The 22,693-nt window shown below is 42.4% G+C and overlaps 1 protein-coding gene across 2 annotated transcripts in view; it reads left to right on the forward strand.

The window, feature by feature from the left end:
- Window positions 1–14,459: 14,459 nt before the first annotated feature.
- DTWD2 (DTW domain containing 2) overlaps window positions 14,460–22,693 on the forward strand; it is a 108,582-nt gene continuing 100,348 nt past the window's right edge. For both annotated transcript variants that reach the window (XM_045069310.1, XM_045069311.1), the window contains exon 1: window positions 14,460–14,805. In XM_045069310.1, coding sequence (XP_044925245.1) covers window positions 14,573–14,805 — 233 coding nt within the window. In that variant the 5' untranslated portion in view covers window positions 14,460–14,572. The remainder of the gene's footprint in view (window positions 14,806–22,693) is intronic.

The following is a 22,693-nucleotide window of genomic DNA, read 5'->3' on the forward strand; positions in this document are numbered from 1 at the left end:
GGGAGGGGCAGGCAGAGGGAGAGAGAGAAGCAGGCTCCCCACTGAGCAGGGAGCCTGATGGGGCTTGATTGTAGGGCCCTGGGATCATGACCTGAGCCATCTAGGTGCTGACAATTTTACGTTTGTTTATTTGAGAGAGAGAAAGAGAGAGTGCACACAGGTGGAGTGATGTGGGGGGAGGGTGGTAGGGCAGGGAGAAAGGGACAGAAGCAAACTCTGTGCTGAGTTGGGAGCCCAACATAGGGATCAATCCCCAGAGCCTCAGATCATGACCACAGCCAAACCAAGAGCCCAGTGCTCAACCAAGTCACCCAGGTGCCCCCTACCACTTTACATGTGTACCAGCAGTGAATAAACCCCACTTAGGTTTGTACGAACATTATATAGTTTGGGAAGAAATGACGTGTTTTTTACATTTGGTTTTATACAGAGACAAATGATATTCATCTTCAGTTATCAGATGTTTTCATATCATTGGTGAATTTTTTACTTTTTTTCATCATATAGGACTTACTTCTGCTTAAGGTTAGTCCTAGGGATTTTATGTTTCTGTTATGATAGGGAACTTTTTGTAGTTTATGTTTTAACTGCTTACAACTGTCTTTTTCTCTTTTAAATACTTTAGTTTTCAGAATGGTTTTTGACTTAGAGAAAAATTGTAAGGCTAGTACGGAAAATTCCTTTACATCGAGCACCCACTTCCCCTATTATGAACACCTTACATCATCATGGTATATTTGTCACAATTCATAAGCTAGAATAAATACGTTATTATTTACTAGAGTTCACCTTTTATTCAGATTTCCTTTTTTCCCCCTTTGTTTTCCTTTTTTTGTTGTTCCAGCATCCCATCCAGGATATCATACATTTGCCACCAGGCGTGTTTTGACTCCTCTTAGCGAGAGGTTCTCAGACCTTTTGGTTTTGGTTTTGGTTTTAATTGCCTTGACAGTTTTAAGAAATACTGATCAGGTATTTTTGGAGCAAGTTCCTCAACTGGGAATTTATTAGATGATTTCTTAGATTAGACTGCAGTTAAAGTTTTGAGAAAGGAAGAAACCAGAGAACAATTGCCATTTTCATAATATCATCTCTCATCATGACTTATCACTGTTCATTGACCTTGACCATCTCACTGAGGGAGCATTTATCAGACTGTTCCACTGAAAAGTTACTCTCCCTCCAGTCCCTTTCTACACTATATTCTTTTTCAGGAAGTCACTATACACAGACTACATTTAAGGAGTGGGGAGTTATGTCTACATAAATTATTACATATCTCCATAAATTATTTGGGATTCTTCTGCATGGGGGATTTGTCCCTTCTCCTCCATTTTATTTATTTACTCGGTTATTTATTTATAGCTACATGAACTTCTATGTTGAGTTATTTATTTTGTGGCTCAAATTGTTCTAGTTTTGGCTGCTGGATACTCTTTCAGTTGGCTCCTTTGTCCCTTCTACAGACATCCATTTTTGTGTATATTTAAAAATCATTTTTATTTTTATCATTTGCTTACTCTGTGGCACTAGAAAATGCTGTGTAGGTTTGTTTTGAGTTTTTTAAAAATATTTTTTAAAAAATTTATTCATTTGAGAGAGAGAGAGTGAGGGCAGGAGCAAAGAGGAGGAGGGTCATTGGGAGAGGGAGAAGCAGTCTCCACACTGAGCTGGGGACCCCACTTTGGACTCCATCCCAGGACCCTGGCTGGGGTCATGACATGAGCTAAAGGCAGATGCTTAACTGACTAAGCCACCCAGGCACCCCTGTATAGGCTCATTTTGTATATTTCCTGTCCCAGGAATTTTCCCTTTCTCCATGGATCCCTGGTTCTTTTTATTACTGAATAGCATTAGAAAGCAAGAAATGGGTGTAGTTATATTTATTGCTATGGGGAATCTTGTTGCTCCTAAGCCCTGTCAGTTGACAGCACAAGGAAATATATGTCTTATACTGTGCATATATATATGTTTACACATATTTCTCAGTATCGACCATCTGTATCCATCTTTTTTTTTTTTTAAGATTTTTTAAATTTATTTGACAGAGAGAGATCACAGGTAGGTAGAGAGGCAGGCAGAGAGAGAGAGAGAGAGAGAGAGAGAGGGAGGGAAGCAGGCTCCCTGCTGAGCAGAGAGCCCGATGGGGCACTCGATCCCAGGACCCTGAGATCATGACCTGATGAGCCTGAAGGCAGTGGCTTAACCCACTGAGCCACCCAGACACCCCCATCTGTATCCATCTTAACCTAAACATGAATTTATACTGATGTCTCCAATTCTGATCCATTACCATATGTATCATTCAAACCTCCAGCTCTTCTTACCTGTTCTCACATACTAAAATTCCTTTCCAAAGGTTCCTTTTCTATAAACCTTAGTGGCTTTAATTACATATTTTAGGATTTTTTTTTTTTGTCCTCAGAAACCTTTATGTCTTCTGAAAACTAAGTAGTAATTTTGAATTGTTATACCAACATTCTTTAGATGGCAAATTTATGAATATATTTCATAATTTCTAGAGGCTATGCCTTTTTCTTTTCTTTTTTATTAACTTAAATTCAGTTAGTTAACATACGGTGTGTTATTAATTTCAGAGACAGAGTTCAATGGTTCATCAGTCTTATATGATATCCAGTGCTCATTATATCACGTGCCCTCCCTAAAGTCCATCACCCAGTTACCCCATTCCCCCATATTGAAAAGGATATGCCTTTTTCAATTTTCTAATGTAGCACTATCAAATATCTTTTAGTTTCTCCAGTAAGAAGCCTAAAGTAGATAAACCCATGCTTAGTATTTTATGTTTTAGTATTTTATCTTATTTGGAAACGATTCAGAGATTTAATTGTAAGCAGAAAGAGTTAGGGGTCCCTGTAAGAAAACAACAAAAAAAAAAAGATAAGACATGGCTTCCTAGACACCAGAAGAGTCATTTTAGGCTCCCTGCCATCTTGTGATCTGGGCCTGACCAGCACTACTGGCCCAAAGTGAATTATCTTGCAGAACACTTCCTGGGATATATAGAAATTAAAAGAATAGACATCAGCAGTCTGAAATGATTTTAAAGGAATAAAAGAATGTAAGAACAAACAGCTACTATTAGGCCAGAAGACAGCCTAATCATATCAGGAACAGTAAACAGTGGTAAAACTGATGGTTCTGGTTCAGAAGTAAAGATCTCCTAAAAGCAATAATTCTTGAGTTATATTTGCAGGATTTAAACCCCTCTGAGCACTCAGATACTAGGTCAGCTAAAGACAGAGAATTGAGGGTGTTGACCTTTGTAGGCCCTTGTGACTTCTATCTGGCTCTGTCACCTTAAGATGACTTTTGCTCCGGGGTGCCTGAGTGGCTCAGTTGGTTAACTGTCTGCCTTCCCTGCCTTCCACGCTCAGGCCATGTCCTGGGATCAGCCTCTCTGCTCAGATACTGAGTCTGCTTCTCCCTCTCCTTCTGTGATCTCTCTCACTTTCACTCTCTCTCAAATAAATAAATCAAATCTTTAAAATAAAAAAGATGACTTTTGCCCCTTTTTTAGTGTGTTTCTATTGGCATTTATTTTTTTAATTAATTTCTTTTCAGCATAACAGAATTCATTGTTTATGCACCATACCCAGTGCTCCAAGCCATATGTACCCTCCATAATACCCACCACCTGGCTCCCCAAACCTCCCACCCTCCATCCCTCAGATTGTTTTTCAGAGTCCATAGTCTCTCACGGTTCATCTCCCCTTCCAATTTCCCTCAACTCCCTTCTCCTCTCCATCTCCCTATGTCCTCCATGTTATTTGTTATGCTCCACAAATAAGTGAAAACAATGGGCTCTCTCTGCTTGACTTATTTCACTCAGCATAATCTCTTCCAGTCCCGTCCATGTTGCTATAAAAGTTGGGTATTCATCCTTTCTGATGGAGGCATAATACTCCATAGTGTATATGGACCACATCTTCCTTATACATTTATCTGTTGAAGGGCATCTTGGTTCTTTCCACAGTTTGATGACCGTGGCCATTGCTGCTTCTACCGTGGCCATTGCTGCTATGAACACTGGGGGTACAGATGGCCCTTCTTTTCACTACATCTGTATCTTTGGGGTAAATATCCAGTAGTGCAATGGCAGGGTCATAGGGAAGCTCTATTGTTAATTTCTTGAGGAATCTCCACACGGTTCTCCAAAGTGGCTGCACCAACTTGCATTCCCACCAACAGTGTAAGACGGTTCCCCTTTCTCCACATCCTCTCCAACACATTTTGCCCCAATTTTATGCTGAATTCTCCCATTGCTCAAGCCCCTTCATGAATATATATGTACTGTTACCTTAAAATTAGCCCCAGTTTTGTTGTTTTGGGAGACACTATGGTGGGGAAATATCCCCAGTGTTCTCCTTTACTTGTTTCAGGCAAAACCCTTCCTTTTCCTACTCTTTGTTTTGGTTTTATCTTTTGGTTCAGAGAGGGAAACCCAGTTCTGGGTAAAACAGTGACTATCTACAATTTAATTTAACTTATCCAAACTCTAATGTTTTAAGTTATCATAAAGATTTGGGTAACTATTTAAGCAGACACCGTATTACTGAAAACTTCATTTATAAATTTTGATTTTGCCCATATCTTTTTAATTCACTTGTTCTTAACAATCATTTCTAGATTGTTATAAACATTTTACTAAACATTAGGCAAAATTGGCCATAATCCCAAGTTATTTTTTTGGTTAAAAGATCTTTTAGAACTTTAAATGAGCTTATTTAGCTAGAAAACTCAGGTAGAATAAAAGCTTTACATTTAATGCTGAGAACTTTAAAGATGCATCTCTCCTAATTAAACCATCAAACTTAAACAAACTCTTATAGAATATTTTCTGAGATCTCTTTAACTTGAATGTATTTGGGTTGGTTTCTATTATATTTCTTATAGTTTTTATGAATACTGATTTCTTTTTTTTTTTTTAAGATTTTATTTATTTATTTATTTATTTATTTGACAGATAGAGATCACAAGTAGGCAGAAAGGCAGGCAGAGAGAGAGGAGGAAGCCAGCTCCCTGCTGAATAGAGAGCTGGATGTGGGGCTCGATCCCAGCACCCAGGGATCATGACCTGAGCCGAAAGCAGAGGCTTTAACCCACTGAGCCACCCAGGTGCCCCTGAATACTGATTTCTATAACTACTTGTTAAAACCAACTGACCAATTAAACAGAATTCTTTTACAAGTTCATATTGGCAATACCATCCAGAGGTAAAAAATTTTACACATCTACTGTCACCACTTAGACCTGAAGACCTGACCTTTACTGCACATTTGCTTGCACTTAATGATCTTTGTCTCACTTTCTTCCTTAAGCTCTTCTTTCCAGCTTATCCCTTAACTCAGGGTAAAAGGAAAGCAAAACCACCCCTCCAGCAACAGCAAATTACCTCCAGCCAGCCCAGGCCACTCACAGCAGTGTGAGCTAAACCCCTGACTCCTCTCTGCACAGGTGGACTGGAATGACCTCAGGATTGACCTGTGACTACCTTTATCTCATTATAATACTAAAATCCCCAGCTAAGGAGGAGCACAAGCATCATCTGCATAACATAAGATGTGTGTCTAGGCAGGTTTCCTTAAGGTCTCTGCATAGGAGGACCAGGCTTTCCCATCTAAATAATCATCCTTACCCAAATACAAGGAACCCATCCACCCTTGCTTGGGGAGTCACAGCTTTGGAAGTTGTTCCCCGTGATCTCCTTACCTGCTGCAAAAAAGTTTTCTTTGTGTGGCTGTTCAACCTGGAGCAGTTTCTGACTACCCAATGAGGAACCCACATTGGTTTGGTATCTGTTAACTCCCGGTGTCCACAGCTCCATTTCCTTGGTGCTGTGGACCATTTCCTTTCTGTTAATGAGCACGTGAGGTAAAGGCTTACCTAAAAGAAAGATAATAAATGATAATGGAATGGGATCCTTAAAATCCAAAGAATTAAGCACTCCAACTTCCAGCACACCTGCTTATTTATATATATATGAACCATGGTCCCAGAAACCCAAAAACTCTAGAAGCTCGTTTTGTGTCCTAAAGAATTTGGCTTGGTAACCATCAGGTTGAGTGACCCCCAAAAAGGCTGGGCAGAAATGTCAGTTGCATCCTATTTGCAGCTAGATTTGGCTGGAAGACATGTGGGTTAATGCCATTTTCACGTAGGGATCTACCCAAACTGCTATCAGCCTTCCAGAGAATTACAGCCTAGAAATATGATGGCCTTTCCAGGGAATGTTCCAGTTAGATATCATCATTTACAAAGTGCACCTGTAGGGCATCTGGGTGACTCAGTAGTTAAGTGTCTGCCTTCAGTTCAAATCATGATCTCAAGGTCCGGGGATTGAGTCCTGCTTCGGGCTCCCTGCACAGTAGGGAGCCTGCTTCTCCCTCCCCCACTCCCCCTGCTTGTGTTCCCTTTCTTACTGTCTCTTTCTGTCAAAAAAATTAATAAAAATCTTGAAAAAAAAAAAGTGCACCTGAAACCAATCGTTCCCAAATTAAACAGAATGGGATGCCTCTTTTAATTGCCAAGCAGAAGCCTCTAAAAGTTTTCAGAATTCCAAAATAGTTTCATTGAAAGATTCATTGCAAAATGCTAATGAAAAATTGAAGACATAAGAGGTACCTAAAATAAGACTGTAAGACTGGCTAACTCCTACTGCTCCCCTCTTCCTTCCTTCAAGTACTCATTCTACTAATCCTCTGTCTGAATTGTTTTTCCACTCTGAAGGGACTACACAACCATAATCTAAAGTCTACCAAGTTAATGGCCTTGCAGATACGCTCATATCTACCTTCACAGGAGGGCCCCCATACGGGCTCCTCCCAGAGTTTATGAAACTAAGGGACATTCTGGTAAACGGCTATGTTATTCCCTGAAACAGCTAAGGGGAAACTCTGGTACATACCAGAGCCTACAGAGGGGATCCTGGGAAAACTGGCAGGAGGCAGCAAAGGGTGAAAAATTCTTTTTTTTTTTTTTTTAAAGATTTTATTTATTTATTTGACAGAAAGAAAGAGATCACAAGTAGGCAGAGAGGCAGGCAGAGAGAGAGGAGAAAGCAGGCTCCCTGCTGAGCAGAGAGCCCAATGCTGGGCTTGATCCCAGGACCCCAGGATCATGACCTGAGCCTAAGGCAGAGGCCCCAACCCACTGAGCCACCCAGGCGCCCCAAGAGTGAAAATTCTTACATTGTTCCTCTGGATCTCTTGTCTATAGTGTCCAGTCTAAAGAGGACAATAAAACTTCAAGTTGTTGGGACTCCGGGGTGGCTCAGTAGGTTAAAGCCTCTACTTTCAGCTCAGGTCATGATCCCTGGGTCCTGGGATCAAGCTCTGAGTCAGACTCTCTGCTCAGCAGGGAGCCTGTTTCCTTCCTTTGACTCTGCCTACTTGTGATTTTTGCTGTCAAATAAATAAATAAAATCTTAAAAAAAATTTTTTTTTTTAAGTTGTCTCTTCCCCTCCAAACCCAGACCCATTGGTTATTGATCTTTTCTCTCCCAGGGATAGCGATTGCCTTATTTTAGATAAAAGGGCTTGGCTTTTTGCCTGCCTAGGACATGCAGGTTATTGGTTATTTCTTCTGGCTGTCTTTGGAAGTGACTTTGAATCTCAGGGAGTTAGTATACTTTGTACCTTGTTTGGGAGCCCCTCTTCAACCCAAGGGGAGTTAGCAAGTACTGCCAGAAATATTTAAAATTACAACCTTGTCCCCAGAAGGAAGGAAGCACATTGAAGATGATGTACTCGGAGAGGTGCATCAATCCATGTTATTTAAATTACGACCCAATTTTTTGAGAAACTGAGAGTTGCTGTCCTTATCTGACAAACCTTTTGCAATGCAAAAATCAGCTCTAGAGGCAATTCAAAATTAAACTATTCCTTTTTCCAACTGCAAAACATCTGTTATCTCAAAAGGCATTTAAATTATCAGCCCTAGGAAAGCAAAGTCCTTCTTGGAGGAAACTGCCTTCTTTCTCTGTCCCTTGAAGTTATGAATCTTGTCATGCCTTTGAAATAGAAACAGCCCCCAAAGACCTGAGACAGTGGGGGAAAAAGGGAAAAGAGGCCTTTTTAAAATAAAAACTCCTAAAAGGGATCTTGTGCCCAAACTCTAGCACAACCTCCTTAAGATTAATTCCAGAGACAAATACAAATCTTAAAAATCTTCTCCACACATTGAAATAGAAGTTTTAGACATCTAGACAAGTAAACCTAACTTACTCCATCTGCCAGAGAAAGTAATTTAGGACCAACTTCTATAAAGCAGTGAGGTTTGTACCTATTTTATAGCGTGGCTTTCAGTTTAAAGCCAAAGCGGTAAGGTCTCTGTTTGCATCTATATGCTCATATGTGTCTATCTATGTGTGGTAATGTACCCAAACCAACGGGAGTTGCTCCTTGGTGAGTCAGAAACTGCTCCAGGCTGAACAGCCACACAAAAAGGGAAAGCAACAGGGAAGGAGATCACGGGGAATAACTTCCAAACTGTGACTCCCCAAGCAAAGGTGGGTGGATTCCTTATATTTGGGTAAGGATGAATATTTAGATGGGAAAGCCTAGTCCTCCTATGCAGAGACCTTAAGGAAACCTGCCTAGACACACATCCTATGTTATGCAGATGGTGCTTGTGCTCCTCCTTAGCTGGGGATTTTAGTATTATAATGAGATAAAGGTACTCACAGGTCAACCCAGAGGTCATTCCATGGTCCACCTGTGCAGAGATGAGTCAGAGGTTTAGCTCGCACTGGTGTGAGTGGCCTGGGCTGGCCAGAGGTAAATTGCTGTTGCTGGAGGGGTGGTTTTGCTTTTCTTTTACCTTGAGTTAAGGGATAAGCTGGAAAGAAGAGCTTAAGGAAGAATGTGGGAGAAAGGTCCTTGAGTGCAAGAAGGTGCACAGTAAAGGTCAGGTCTTGGGGTCCAGCTAGTGACATAACCAAGAAACTAGGAACTGGAGAGAGGATGAACCAGCAGACCTCGAAGACTGGAGACTGCGGGCTGATTTCCAAACCAGTGGAGTACCGTGGCTGCCCATGAGCAGTTACCAACGTGGAATCTGTGGAGAGAAACGAAGGCCAGGGTTTGGGTTACTTGAACTATGCAGTGGAAGCCGATGAGCACACCACTAGCAATTCCCAGCATAGACAATACCAGCAACTGGGGGAGAGTGCAGACTGGAATTGGGGAAAGGACAAAGCCAACAAAGTCTGGCACATGGGGGCAGCAGATATGAATGGGGGTTGTCCTGTGTGGAACTGTGGACTGAATGGGGATGGGGGAGTAGGTGGGGGGGGGAGGTGGGGACTGGTGTTCTGTTGGAACCTTCTGTCCAGTCTAGACTGACCCATTAGCTGGATCGAAAGGACAATCAGGAGCTCCAATACAGAGTGAAACTCCAACCAAGAGAGGCTCACCAAGGACCCTTGGAAATGGAGAGAAAGACTGTGAACTCAGAGAGGGTCGCAGGTTCGTTTTTTGTTTCCCAAATACTGTCACAAGTTCGCTTCAGATTCCCCATGCTGAATCTGCTCTGTTAGACAAGTCAATTTGAAGATATAATGGGCTTTTAAAATCAGTTCCTGAGTCATGCAGTACCCCTATCCTGTAAGTAGAGGGGAGCTCCAAGGGGCTGCAGACAAGGAAAGGTTTTTAAAGGCAGAACAAGGGAGCGAGGAAGTCATAAATAGAAAAAAGGATGATTTTAGGTGAGGTCATCTTCATTTGGGGACAGATGGGTCCTTTAATGTGGATTGGGGGATAGGGAGGGTCCATGTGACAGATGACTTCATTGGTTCTGATCAGACAATTCCTGATCCAGAAAATTACCTGACCAGGTAAGACTACATTTCTGGGGAAGGCTCTAACAGTCACCTAATACTGTTGGACATGAAGCCCCAGTTTGGTGACTTGGCTAAGTGACACCATTTGAGGCTTGTGGTTTTCTTTTTAACACTATGGTAGAAGGGGCTGGGGAAAGTTGAATCATAACAGGAACTCAACCTGCCATTACTGGATCAAAGGTCCAGAAGATTCTGCCCCAGACATACGGCACTTTAGCATTTTGACTGTTCTGAGTGAAAGACTCTTGAAAGATGGCAAATACAAGAAAAACACTGACCTTCCTTCTTTCGTTTAAAAGGAGATATTCATTCCTATATGAAAGTTGTCCTCTCTATTCCAGAAGGTAAACACATGCTAATCTCCAAGGACAGGAAATTGAGATCAAGAGAAGTCTATACAAACCATCCTCGTTAAAATAATTCTGATCTTGCTTCAGCCTGCCCACAGAGTTGAGTCACTTTCCCACAATCGCCTGTCTTTGTTCAATCTAATGTAAAAGCAAGTTGGTTTCACAACTTCTTTGTGTCCTTGTCCCTTAGAAAGGCTCCCTGGTCATGCAAATCTTTTTTTTTTTTTTTTTAATTTATTTACTGGATAGGCAGAGATCACAAGTAGGCAGTGAGGCAGGCAGAGAGAGAAGAGGAAGCAGGTTCCATCCCAGGACCCTGGGACTGCGACCCGAGCCAAAGAGCAGAGGCTCAACCCACTGAGCCAGCCAGGTGTCCTGAAAATCTTTTTTTTAAGTAAATATGAATGCTTTTCTCCCATTGGTCTGTCTTGTTGATTTCATTCTCTAAACCTATGAGATGTAGTAAAGGTAACCAACCATTTGCTTCTCCTACAAGTCAAAGAATATGGGTGACATCAAAAAGCTGATAGCCAGGAAGAAAATGACAACCACATGGAACTGAATCCTGCCAATAACCTGAATGATGAGCAAGGAAAGGGAGTCTCCTTTAGAGCCTCCAAAGGAAATGCAACCTTCCATGTAGATTTTAGCCCTATGAGATCTCTATCAGATTTCTAATATACAAACATGTAAGATAATAAATGCGTATTGTTATAAGCCACAAAGTTTATGGTAATCTGTTACAGCATTGACAGAAAGCAAATAACGGCAGGAAATGCAGTTTTACTTCATTGACTGATGGATTAATTTATAGAAAGTACACAGGAGTGGGGAGGAGTGAAGGGGCAGAGAGAGGGAGGGAGAGAGAATCCTAAGCACAGAGCCTGTATTAGGGCTCAACCCTAAGATCCTGAGATCACGACCCTGAGCCGAAATCAAGAGTTGGACACTCACCTGGCTGGGCCACCCAGGTGCCCTCTCTTTATTTCACTTAACTCCAAGTTTATTCAATGCTGGATCTTCACCCTACTGCACTGGCAGGGTATTCAATCCCAGACACTACTGACGCCCTTTCCCTTATCAGTAACACTTAAGGTCTCAAGGATCTTGTGTAGAAACCTCAGGGAGGCCCCTGGAAGTTTTGTCCTCATTTGCTGCCAGTGAGATGCCACTGTTCTTGTCTTCTTGGCTCCAAGTATTCTGATATTGCAGCAGGATATTTACAAGCCTGGAAATGGTTCATTTCCTCAAGGCATGCATGAAGTCATTCCCTTATTCCTCCTATCTGGATGTTGCCTCATCTCCTGGGAGCCATGTGGGAGTGGGGGTGGGACTTTGGTTTTTTCTTTTACCAAAAGGGCACTTACCATCCCTAACAACCTGCCCACGCCCCCACCCCATGGTCTGATATTGTGATGTCTCTAATCAGTTTTTACCACTCACTGTCCTGAGGCCAACAACCCAGGTTACCTACTAGGGGCTGGGAGATAAACAATATATAAACTAACACATTAATAGATTATCTTGCAACAATCTTGCTCTCATAAATCAGTAGTATACCTTAAAGGAACTTTTGCTCCCCTTCTTGATGTCTTGGCATTTCTCAGATGTTGGAACACTGATGTCTGTTCTGACTTGAGTCTACCCCAGGATGGTGACCTCACATTAAGTAGCAGCTGCTTGGTAGGTGATACATCTCTTTGGGCTTCTCAAGGTCGGGGTTAACAAACCTGGATATTGGGTGAATGTCTTGCTTTCCAGAGGACAGATGACTCCTCTCCTGACTCTGGCTGCATCCCTGCTATGTGGGAGTTTTCTTTGATTCTGGTCAACCTCTGGGAGAACAGATTTATCAGAGAAGCCAGGAGAGAGCAAGAGACCATTTATGTGTCTATGGCGATACCCTAGGCAAGAAATGACGGGGGCTTAATCAAGGGCAGAAGTAGTAAAAGAGATAAATGATTGGATTTTGGATACTTTGAAGTGTACAGCCAGTAATTGGATTAGTGGGGGTTAAAGGGAAAGCCAAATAGAAGTAGGCTGTCAGGACTGATTTGCCCTCACACACCTCACAGTTGGGAGGAACTTTTAAATGACTTAGAAACTAGAGAAAAGTGTCGAAAGGTTGTCACACGAGAATTTAGTTTTGGCAGTTAAAGGATTGGTTCTCCATCCTAGATCTGCAGCCAGTATTTCTTTATTTTCTGATTCACCTCTCTTTCTACAGTCTCTGGATTTTCATGATTTCCCAATTTCAGCTGGCCCCTGTGTCAGTTCTTTCTCCCATCCTCCATCCCTCACCAGGTAGGCCTTTCAGCTTTTTTCTCTCTCTTTAGAGTACTCCAAAAGAAAGGACAGGTGCTGTTTCCAGCAGAAAAGAATGCAAAATAATTAAAAACATTAGCTCTGTATTCTATTCATCAGCTTGGTTTTAAGATGGCTGAAAACCTAATACTGAAATAAGTACTTTGTTTGAAGAACTACAATACTGCTCTATTACTGTTAGTGTTGAACCTGCTTTGTTTTGTGTTTAATCCTTCCTGGCTCTGGGATCGAATAATTACGGCCGCACAACTTAGATAACTGATGAAAACTAATTTTTTGTTTAAATGTTCAACAGTGGTAGAAGTCACATACAGTATTAATAAATGAGAAGCATCAGCTCCCAATTTTGGGCAAGTACTATTTCTGCCTTCATTCTGATGAAGTCCCAGAACCTAAGTCAGGTTCGGTGGGGTGAAGAGGTTCGGAGCCGACGACTAAAGAAAGAATTCTTAAGACGTCGTTGGTGCAAAATGGTGGTTTATTAAAGCACGGGGACAGGACCCGTGGGCAGGAAGAGCTGCTGCGCCGGGTTGTGAAGGTGGGCATGTTATATACCCCACGGTTGGGGGGAGGTGGTGAAGGAACAGGAGATTTCAACAGAGTTCTCACATGTTAGGGAGTGCCTACAAGGTGCGGGGGTGGGGGGGCGGGGGGAGAGGCCTTGCCCTTATGGCCTGATCAATGTCGTCTTTAGGTCAGGCATTAACATCAAGATAATTGGGAGATTCTTGGTGGGGCATTATGATCTGGCTATCATTTACATTCCTTTCTACTCCAGTCTCCTCCAGTTTATGGTGGGAGGGGGACATTAGGGCTTCAGGAACCGAGAGTTATTTGCCTCTGGAAATTTGTGCTATTGATAAGGTAACCTCCCTGTTTAGGTCTCTAGGACATCTTGTAAGGCAAGGGAGATTCCTCTTCTGCAGGATTGTGATCCCTGCAAGTTAACTATTTATCGTTTTATGGCAGTCAGGGGTGCCTGAGGAATGCTACACATATGGAGGGGAGTGGGTGAAGAGGGGGTTCAAGGCACCAGCTTTTGCTTTGTCCTCAGCCAGCCTCCTGCTCCCTCATCAATTCTAAGGTGGACTTCACTTTGGCTTTTCAAAACGCTGCAGGCTGTATTGCTGTTATCCAGGAGCTGCAAATACTGTGGCAAAATATTCTTCTTTCCTTTCCATTTCCTTCCTTCTTCCTTCTTTCTTCCCTCTCTCTCTTTCCTAAAGTAGTTATCTTCTTTCCTTCTTCTTCTTGTAAAGTAGTTATCTTTTGATGGCTTCCCCCACCCCCCGCCCCGCCCCCATCCACCCGTATCTCAGCCCTCCAACTGCTTTCCTGATCTTAGGGGCCTCAGATAACTTTAAAACCGCATTTAAGAAACATTTGGAACACTGAGAAAATAAAATTAAAAAAAAATTTGGTGTCTAGTGTAAAATAGTATGCTTGATGCCAAGGAGGAATGCCAAGATATAAGACACAGGACAGAGCTCCCTGCCTGTCTAGAGAAGAGTTTGCATGAACCGGACCAGCTGCGAAACCGGGGGTCAGCCCGTGCAGGCTCTCCTTTGCAGGCCTTCAGCGATCAATCACATCGCTGCTCCAACTGTGGTACGCACGGAACCAGTTTAATTCTCAAAGTGCCGTCCTCAGGTGGAAAATGCAGAATTCCATTTCATTGTCACTTTTCAAAGGGGAGACATTAAAGAAGGCGCATTCAGGGTTTGCTCCTGAGAGGTCCGCTGAGGGGTTTCCTATTTTCTGTCCCTGAGAAGCTTACCTATTCGCATCTGCTCCCCGGGACCCCCCCCACTTCCCTTCCTGGTTCCCAGGTATAATGGCCCACCGAGCACCGACCAATAGGCTCGTCCCAATTCCGCAGCGGGGCGGGACCTCGAGCCTGGGCCTCGGGGACCCGCCCCCCCCCGTACGTGGCCTGCGTGCGTGACGCCGCGCGGCGCGAGGCGGTTTCTCCAGCGTGTGGCGCCCCCCGGCGGCAGCGAGGGCTCAATGTGACAGCGGGACCTGAGCGCCGGCCATGGAGCCGCAGAAAGAGGCGCGAACACTCGGGGACCCCGTCGCGCGGTCGTCGGGGCCCTCGAGGTCTCAGACGCCTAAAGACGAGGAGCGGCGGGACGGCGACACAGCGCCGGCGGAGGCTTCCCTGGGCGCGGAGGCGGACGGCGCCTTGGCTGACAGCGCCTTTGCGGACGCGCTGTGGGAGCTGCCGGTAGAGCCCGCCGAGCGGAGGCCCGAGTGCAGCCGCTGCAGGTGACCGCGGAACTGGGGGGCGGGGACTAAGGCCGGGGCCGCCTTCGGAGGAGGCTGCAGCGCCCCCTGCCGGGATGGCGGAGGCTCCGGCTCCGCCGAGGGGATAGCTGCCTCTAGAGGGTCATGGACCTTGGGTTGGCTGGTGACCTTGGGGTCACTCACTCTGTGGAAATTGCTGTCACAGCCCTTTAGTAAGGTGCCGTTGATCCAGGTTCATGGGTATTTAGCCTGACTTCCTGCGAGACCCCGAGCGTGTCGCGGGATGAGCAGGTATGCGTTCGCTGTCAGGAATCTTGAGTCTGAAAGGGGAAGCCAGGTTTAATGACAATAATACTTAAAGTAACGAATACTGTTATGCCCAAGTGACGTAGTCATCAAACAGTTTAAAAAAAAAAGTAAAAGTAATTAGAGAACAGAGATAACCAGTATTATTTCTGTTACGATTGCCTTTTGAATTCTGACTTCGTTTCCATTTATTGAGCACCTACATTGTGCCAGACATCTGTATGGTGCTGGGAACGCAGGCATGGATTCAAACACATGGTCTCTGCCCTCACTGGGGCACTTAGAGTCTGGTGAAGAGACAGTCAGTTACACAGGCAACCCCAGCTAACACGGAATGCTCGCAGTATGCCCAGTTGTTGCAGGTGCCTTTCAGGATGACCTCATGGTGCTGGGGTACTTCAGGATGCAGAGGATTGCTTTCCCTGCCTGTTTGCATCTCATACTGTCTGGATAAACGGTTCTCTTTACCTTGTGGGTGTTCAGGAGTTACTGAATGTCTCCATCTATCACCCATCTTTCTGTTGCCTTCCACAGTTTTAACCCTTTGATAGTGCCTCTGCTTCCTCATCTGGGCATAGCTGTGCAGTTTGTCATCTCATCCTAGGCTCCCAGTAACCTCCCTGCAATGAAACCCAGTGGATCCTTTTCTGTTCACTTTTCACTAGACCTCTTGGCAGCATTCTGCATTTGAATACTGACTTTTTTAAAAATAGATTTTATTTATTTTTTTGACAGAGAGCACAAGTAGGCAGAGAGGCAGTCAGAGAGAGAAGGGTAGGCAGGCTCCCTGCTGAGCAGAGAGCCCGATGCGGGGCTCGATCCCAGGACCCTGGGATTATGACTTGAGCCGAAGACAGAGGCTTTAACCCACTGAGCCACCCAGGCGCCCCTGAATACTGACTTCTTTTTAAAAATGTATTTTTTTTTTAAAGATTTTGTTTATTTGAGAGAGAATGTGAGTGAGTAAGAGCACAAACAGGGGGAGGGGCAGAGAGGGAGAAGCAGACTCCCTGCTGAGCAGGGAGTCCAACAAGGTGCTCAATCCCAGGACCCTGGGATCATGAACTGAGCCAAAGGCAGAGGTTAAACAACCCCAGCTCCCCCCCCCCCCCCCCCTTTTTTTTAAAGAAGATTTTACTTATTTGACCAAGAGAGTAAGAGAACACAGCAGGGGAGGGAATACTAAGTTCTTGGAACACTGTGTATCTCTGGCTTCCTGGTGGTTTATCTGACTTGTCTGTCCTAGTCTTTACCTGTTCTACTCAAAACTCTGAATGTTTGGGCTTCCTCAGTTCTCGATTCTAGATTCTCTACTCTTAGAACCCCACACATTTTCGACAGGCGATCTTACCAGTTTTCATGGGTAAATTATCATCTCTACCCCAATACTTCTAGCCCAGCCCTTTGTCCCAAGCCCCAGACCTGTGCATTCATTTAACCAGTGTTTATTGAATGCTTTGCAAATTCTTGGTAATACAGTGGAGTGTGTGCCTGCCTGGGATAATCAGTCTGTTACTGGCTGCAGATTATAAACCAGCAACCAAATATGTAATTACAGAATGGAAAACAAACAACAAACCAGCAGTGAAGCAAAGGAATGGGATGTTGTGACAGAAAATCACAGGATGGTGTCAGGAAATATTTCTGAGGTGGTAGCATTTATACTGAGATTTGAAAGATGAGAAGGATCCAGCCAGGAGAAAGGCATTCTGTGAAGGAAAAGACGGACAGCCTGGTTTCATGTGTTTACCACTTGACTACTTGGAGTATCCTTCCTTGGACGTTTTGATCTTTTCCCAGGATTGGATTGTAAGATCTCAAAGGAAGGGATCTTGAGTGTAAGAATCTTTTTATATCTCCCAAGTATCCTATTGAAAGTAGACACTCCGTTTAGACTTTTGAGGAGGATAAGTAATTTGTGTCTGTAAGGGACTGCATATATGAACAGAAGGGGTGTGTGAGTACATTTTATTTAAACACACTCCCTAGAGGTGTTAGGAGGTAACACTTAACAATGCTGCAAAGAGGTCTCAATAGGGTACTGATAAATCCAAGGCTGAATTATCATGCTAGCTTTGTCATGTAGTTTCTAGTTGATTCAGACCTGCTAATTACAAATCTGTATACAGTTTTTTTTTTTTTTTTTTTAAAGAAAATGAGTCTACTACATTTAGCAACGATTTGTAGTTTTTCTGGTCTGTTCCCCCCTCCACTTAATAGACTTTATTTTTTAGAGAAGTCTTGGATTCATGGCAAAATTGAGTGGAAGGAGAGGAGACCTCCTCTGTATCCTCTGCCCCCACTTGCTTCCCCCCCTTACCAGCATCCCCTGCCAGAGTAGTACACTGCTAAATTAGTTGAACATCATCATAATTCGGTGTCCACAGTTTTACATTACAGGTTTATTCTTGGTGTTGTATATGTTTTGCTTTTGGATTACTTTATAATCATATATATCTCCACTATTATAGTATATCATGGATTATTTTCACTGCCATAAAAATTCTCTTTGCGCTGTCTTTTTATCCCTCTTTACACATTAATCTGCTTTCTAAAAAATAAAAATGACTTGGATTTTAGCTTGTTTTCAATTATATTTAGTTAATATTTTAGGATTACGATTCATTCCAGTGTTTCTGTACTTTGCATTTTCTTATTTATTTATTTATTTGAAAGACAGAGATCACAAATGGGCAGAGAGGCAGGCGGGTGAGGAGGGGGAGCAGGATCCCTGATGCTGAGCAGAGAGCCCAATGTGGGGCTCATACCCAGGACCCTGGGATCATCACCTGAGCTGAAGGCAGAAGCTTTAACCCACTGAGCCACCCAGGAGCCCCTGCACTTTGCATTTTCTAGTGAAATTTTGTACCTTTAAAGCTGTTCTCACCCTTGGCATAGTATGCATTTTATTTATTCTAATAGGTTATATTACAGTTCTAGAAATATGGGAATATTTAGGTGTTGTAGGTAATATATAAGCTAGTTGATGCATCTTTATATTCTATTTCATTAAGCTTTTGGAGTTTTACTAGTTCCTTGGGTGAATATCTACATTAAGCTTGTAATAGTTATACATTAAAATTTTTTTAAAGATTTTTATTTATTTATTTGACAGAGATCACAGGTAGGCAGACAGGCAGGAAGAGAGAGAGCAGAGGAAGCAGGCTCCGTCTCAGGACCCTGAGGTCATGACCTGAGCCGAAGGCAGAGGCTCAACCCACTGAGCCACCCAGGCACCCTAATAGTTATTAAAACAAAAATGCATTCATTGAGTTGAGTGATCAGCAAGTTATAATTATTTAGCCATTTACTTAAAACCATATTCATTTCTCTAAACATACTATTATAATTGTCATAACCTAGTGAGTTCCAAAAATTGGTTTTATTTAGGCAGTACAAACTCAGGTTAACTTCAGAACAGACTCTTACTAGTTGGAAATACAATCTCTCGTAAACATGAATAGGATATTTTTTAAAAGATCCCAAACTGATTTGTTATTATAACTGGATATCTATTTCATTAGCAGGATGTACAGAGGCACAGCGTAGAGAGAGGAGTGTCTTTGGAGAATGTGGTGGAAAGGAGGGAGAGGAGAGAGCTGTAGAGAGTAATATTGGTTGTACTGAGAAGGGCCAGGTGAGTTATGTTAGGGAGGGTAAGAGGAATTCAGCCTAATGTACTTGGATCCAACATACCAATCACAGGAATATTTTTTTATTTGGGTGGTTGTCATAAGTGTGACTTCACTAGGTAACTTTTAGCTGTAATAATTTATATTCTGTTTTATCAAAAATTGCAGATGATTGGTGATACAATGTTAAAAGTCTTGACTGGGAAGAATTGGAGCCTCATTCTAGTAAAGATGCTAGGATCTTAATTATACTCTCATATCTTCTAGAGATGCTGCTATGAGCCTGAGGGTAAGAGTTAGCACTGAGAAATCACTGGTCCTTAGAATAATGGAATAATGTCAAAACATGCAGTATTTTTTAATTGAGGGAGGGAAACAGCATCAGGGGCATGTACACAGACTGACACAGATAAGCTCTGAGATAGAATTTTTTTCTCTTCAATGCTTTCTTCCCCCCAAAGTACAAAATTGTAAGGATTATAAACCACACCAGTATACTTAGCACACATTTATTAAGCACTGACCATGTGCAGGTTACCAACAGGCCTAGGTATTTTGTCTGCAAGGTTTTATTTATTTCTCCGAACAACAATTCTAGAGTTATAGTGTTAGCTTTATTTTATTTTTTATTTAAAAATATTTTTAAAAGTTTTTTATTTATTTACCTAATCTCTGCACCTCATGTGAGACTTGAACTCATGACCCTGAGATCAAGAGTCACACACTCCTCTGACTGAGCCAGCCAGGTGCCCCTATAATGTTAGGTATTAAACGATGAGGCGATGTAACACCCAAGAAACAAATAATTATATTAAAATGGGCAGAGGACCTAAATAGATAATTTTCACACAAGACATAGAAATGGCCAACACACACATGAAAAGATGATCAAATCACTCATCATCAGGGAAATACAAATAAAAAACCACAATAAGATATCACTTTATAGCCTTCAGAAGGGCTAGAATCAAAAAGTCGAGAAATAGCAAGTAGGGTGAGGATATGGAGAAAGGGAACACTTGTGCATGCTGGTAGGCATGTAAATTGATGTAGGTGCTGTGGAAAACAGTATGGAAGTGCCTCAAAAAATTAAAAATAGAAATACCATGTGATCTAGTAATTCCACTACTGAATTCCACTACTGAATTTTTACCCAAAGAAAATGAAAACACTAATCTGAAAATATATAAGCACCCCTGTGTCTGTTGCAACATTATTTCCAATAGCCAAGTTAAGGAAACAATCCAAGGGTCTATCTATAGATAATGGACAGAGGATGTGTTTATATATATATAAAATAGAATATTATTTGACCAAAAAAAGTGTGAGATCTTGCCATTTGCAACTACGTGCATGGACCTAGAGGATATAATGTGAAGTGAAATAAATCAGACAAATACCACATGATGTCACTCCTATGTGATATTTAAGAAATAGGTGGACAAAGAGACAAACCAAAAAACATACTCTTGGTTACAGAGAACAAACTGGTAGTTGTGGGGGGTGAAATAGGTGAAGGGGATTAAGAAGTACAAACTTCCGGGATGCCTGGGTGGCTCAGTTGGTTGGACGACTGTCTTCGGCTCAGGTCATGATCCCGGAGTTCCGGGATCGAGTCCCGCATCGGGCTCCCAGCTCCACGGGGAGTCTGCTTCTCCCTCTGACTTTCTCCTTGCTCATGCTCTCTCTCACTGTCTCTCTCTCAAATAAATAAATAAAATCTTTAAAAAAAAAAAAAAAGAAGTACAAACTTCCAGTTCTAAAATGAATAAGTCATAGGGTTGAAAAGTACAGCATAGAAAATACAGTCAATAATATTATGACAAGGGCGCCTGGGTGGCTCAGTGGGTTAAGCCGCTGCCTTTGGCTCAGGTCATGATCTCAGGGTCCTGGGATCGAGTCCCGCATCGGGCTCTGCTCAGCAGGGAGCCTGCTTCCTCCTCTCTCTCTCTGCCTGCCTGTCTGCCTACTTGTAATCTCTCTCTGTCAAATAAATAAATAAAATCTTTAAAAAAAAAAAAAATAATATTATGACAATGTTGCATGGTGACAGGTGGTGATTACACTTCATGGTAGTGAGCAGAGAGTCATGTATAAGAATTGTTGGATCATGTTGCACACCTGAAACCAGTATAACACTGTATGTTAATTATACTTCATTAAAACAAGAAAATAAAAGATGAGGAGGTAGAGGTAGCAAGTAAGTAGCCGAGTTTGGTCTCCAGCTCCAGTCCACCTGGCTCCTGAGCTCAGCAGGCACTTGACCTGCCTCTGTGTTTGCTGAAGAAGCCTTATGATTTTGATGGCAGAGTAGATGTAGTCAGCAGTGGAAGTGGGGCCATCCGGCTGCAAAAGGAGCTCCAATTTTCCCACTTTTAATTAATTAATTAATTAATTAATTTTTAAAGTAGGCTCCACATGCAGCGTGGGGCTTGAACTTTGCAACCCTGAGATCGGGAGTCCCATGCCGTACTGACCGAGTTAGCCAGGTGTCCTGATTTCCATATATATATATATTTAATATATTATTTATTTATTTATTTGACAGACAGAGATCACAAGTAGTCAGAAAGGCAGGCAGAGAGAGAGGAGGAAGCAGGCTCCCTGTCAAGCAGAGAGCCCGATGTGGGGCTCGATCCTAGGACCCTGGGATCATAACCTGAGCCAAAGGCAGAGGCTTTAAACCACTGAGTCACCCAGGTGCCCCCTGATTTCCATATTTTTAAAGCTGAACTATGTTTACTTCATGCTTAGTAACAAGATGCCCAAGCTTTAGTATTCTCTAGCTCCTTTTCTTTAAAAAAGAAAAAAAGAGAGAGAGAGATGTAATTTACATATAACATTGTGTAGGTTTAAGCTACACAATGTGTGGATTTAATACATTTAGAAAATGTAGTACAATTAACACTGGCAGCTTGGAAGGCGTAATTATTATTCTTTTTTTCTTGTGAGAAGATTTAAGATCTAGTCTCTTAGAAAATTTGAAGTGTTCTAGGTTTCTATCTTTTTACAACATCTAGCTCCTTTGTTCCGTGGCTTAACCTTTCTTTATTCTTTAGGTTTGCATATTCTGGAGAAACAACTGGTGGGGATAAAATCAGGAGAAAGGGGAGGTGGGACACTACAGGTGTTTAAGAAGAATGCAAGAGCCACACATCAGCGGCCAACAGATGTTTGTTTTGAACTAGTATTTTGTGTTTCTAAATTAGTTCTAACAGGTAAAAGTCCAGATGTTTTATTTAAAAAAAAAAAAAAGCAGATTTCTGGCTTTTGTCAGGATAAGAAGACCTAGCAGGTCAGGGACCACCTTTTGGAGCAGTAGCTGGTTGAGCTAAGCACTGATCATGACGTTGGGTTGGGTGTGATCTGTTCAGGGCACCACAGCTCCTAGCTGTGACCTCCACTGCTTTTTCATTCTAGGTCTCATGTACAGCATTATGGCTGGTCTGCTTAAACAGCAGGGTAAATCAGCCTACAAGTATGGTAGGTACAAGTGAAAAATGGTGATTCCCAAGGCAGTTAGTTTAGAATATATTAAGGGCGCCTGCGTGGCTCTGTTGGTTAACAAACTTCCTTTGGCTCAGGTCATGATCTTGGGGGCCCAGGACCAAGTCCCACATTGGGCTCCCTGCTCAGTGAGGAGACTGTTTCTCCCTCAGACCTCTCCCATCTCACGCTCTCTCTCTCTAATAAATAAAATCTTAAAAAAAAAAGTATATTAAAAATGTTGAATTGGTATCAGCCCTTAGGTTTAGAAAACAGACTACTTTGGTAAATTTAAAATCAACTAGATTCTTCATGATGATTTTTAGAGTAAAAAGGTAGATAATTTGAAAATTTAATTCTTTGTTTGCATCAAAAGTATCATGTTCCCAAGAGAAAAGTATTAAGTTAATTTGTTCTTTCCTGTTGGTATAGAAAATATGTTTATTCTTTGAAGTCATTCATTTGTAATATATGTGGAAAGCTAA

This window comes from Mustela putorius, unplaced genomic scaffold, assembly GCF_011764305.1.
Source record: "Mustela putorius furo isolate JIRA1106 unplaced genomic scaffold, ASM1176430v1.1 tig00003923_pilon_pilon_pilon, whole genome shotgun sequence".
In the NCBI taxonomy this organism is placed as follows: Eukaryota; Metazoa; Chordata; class Mammalia; order Carnivora; family Mustelidae; genus Mustela; species Mustela putorius.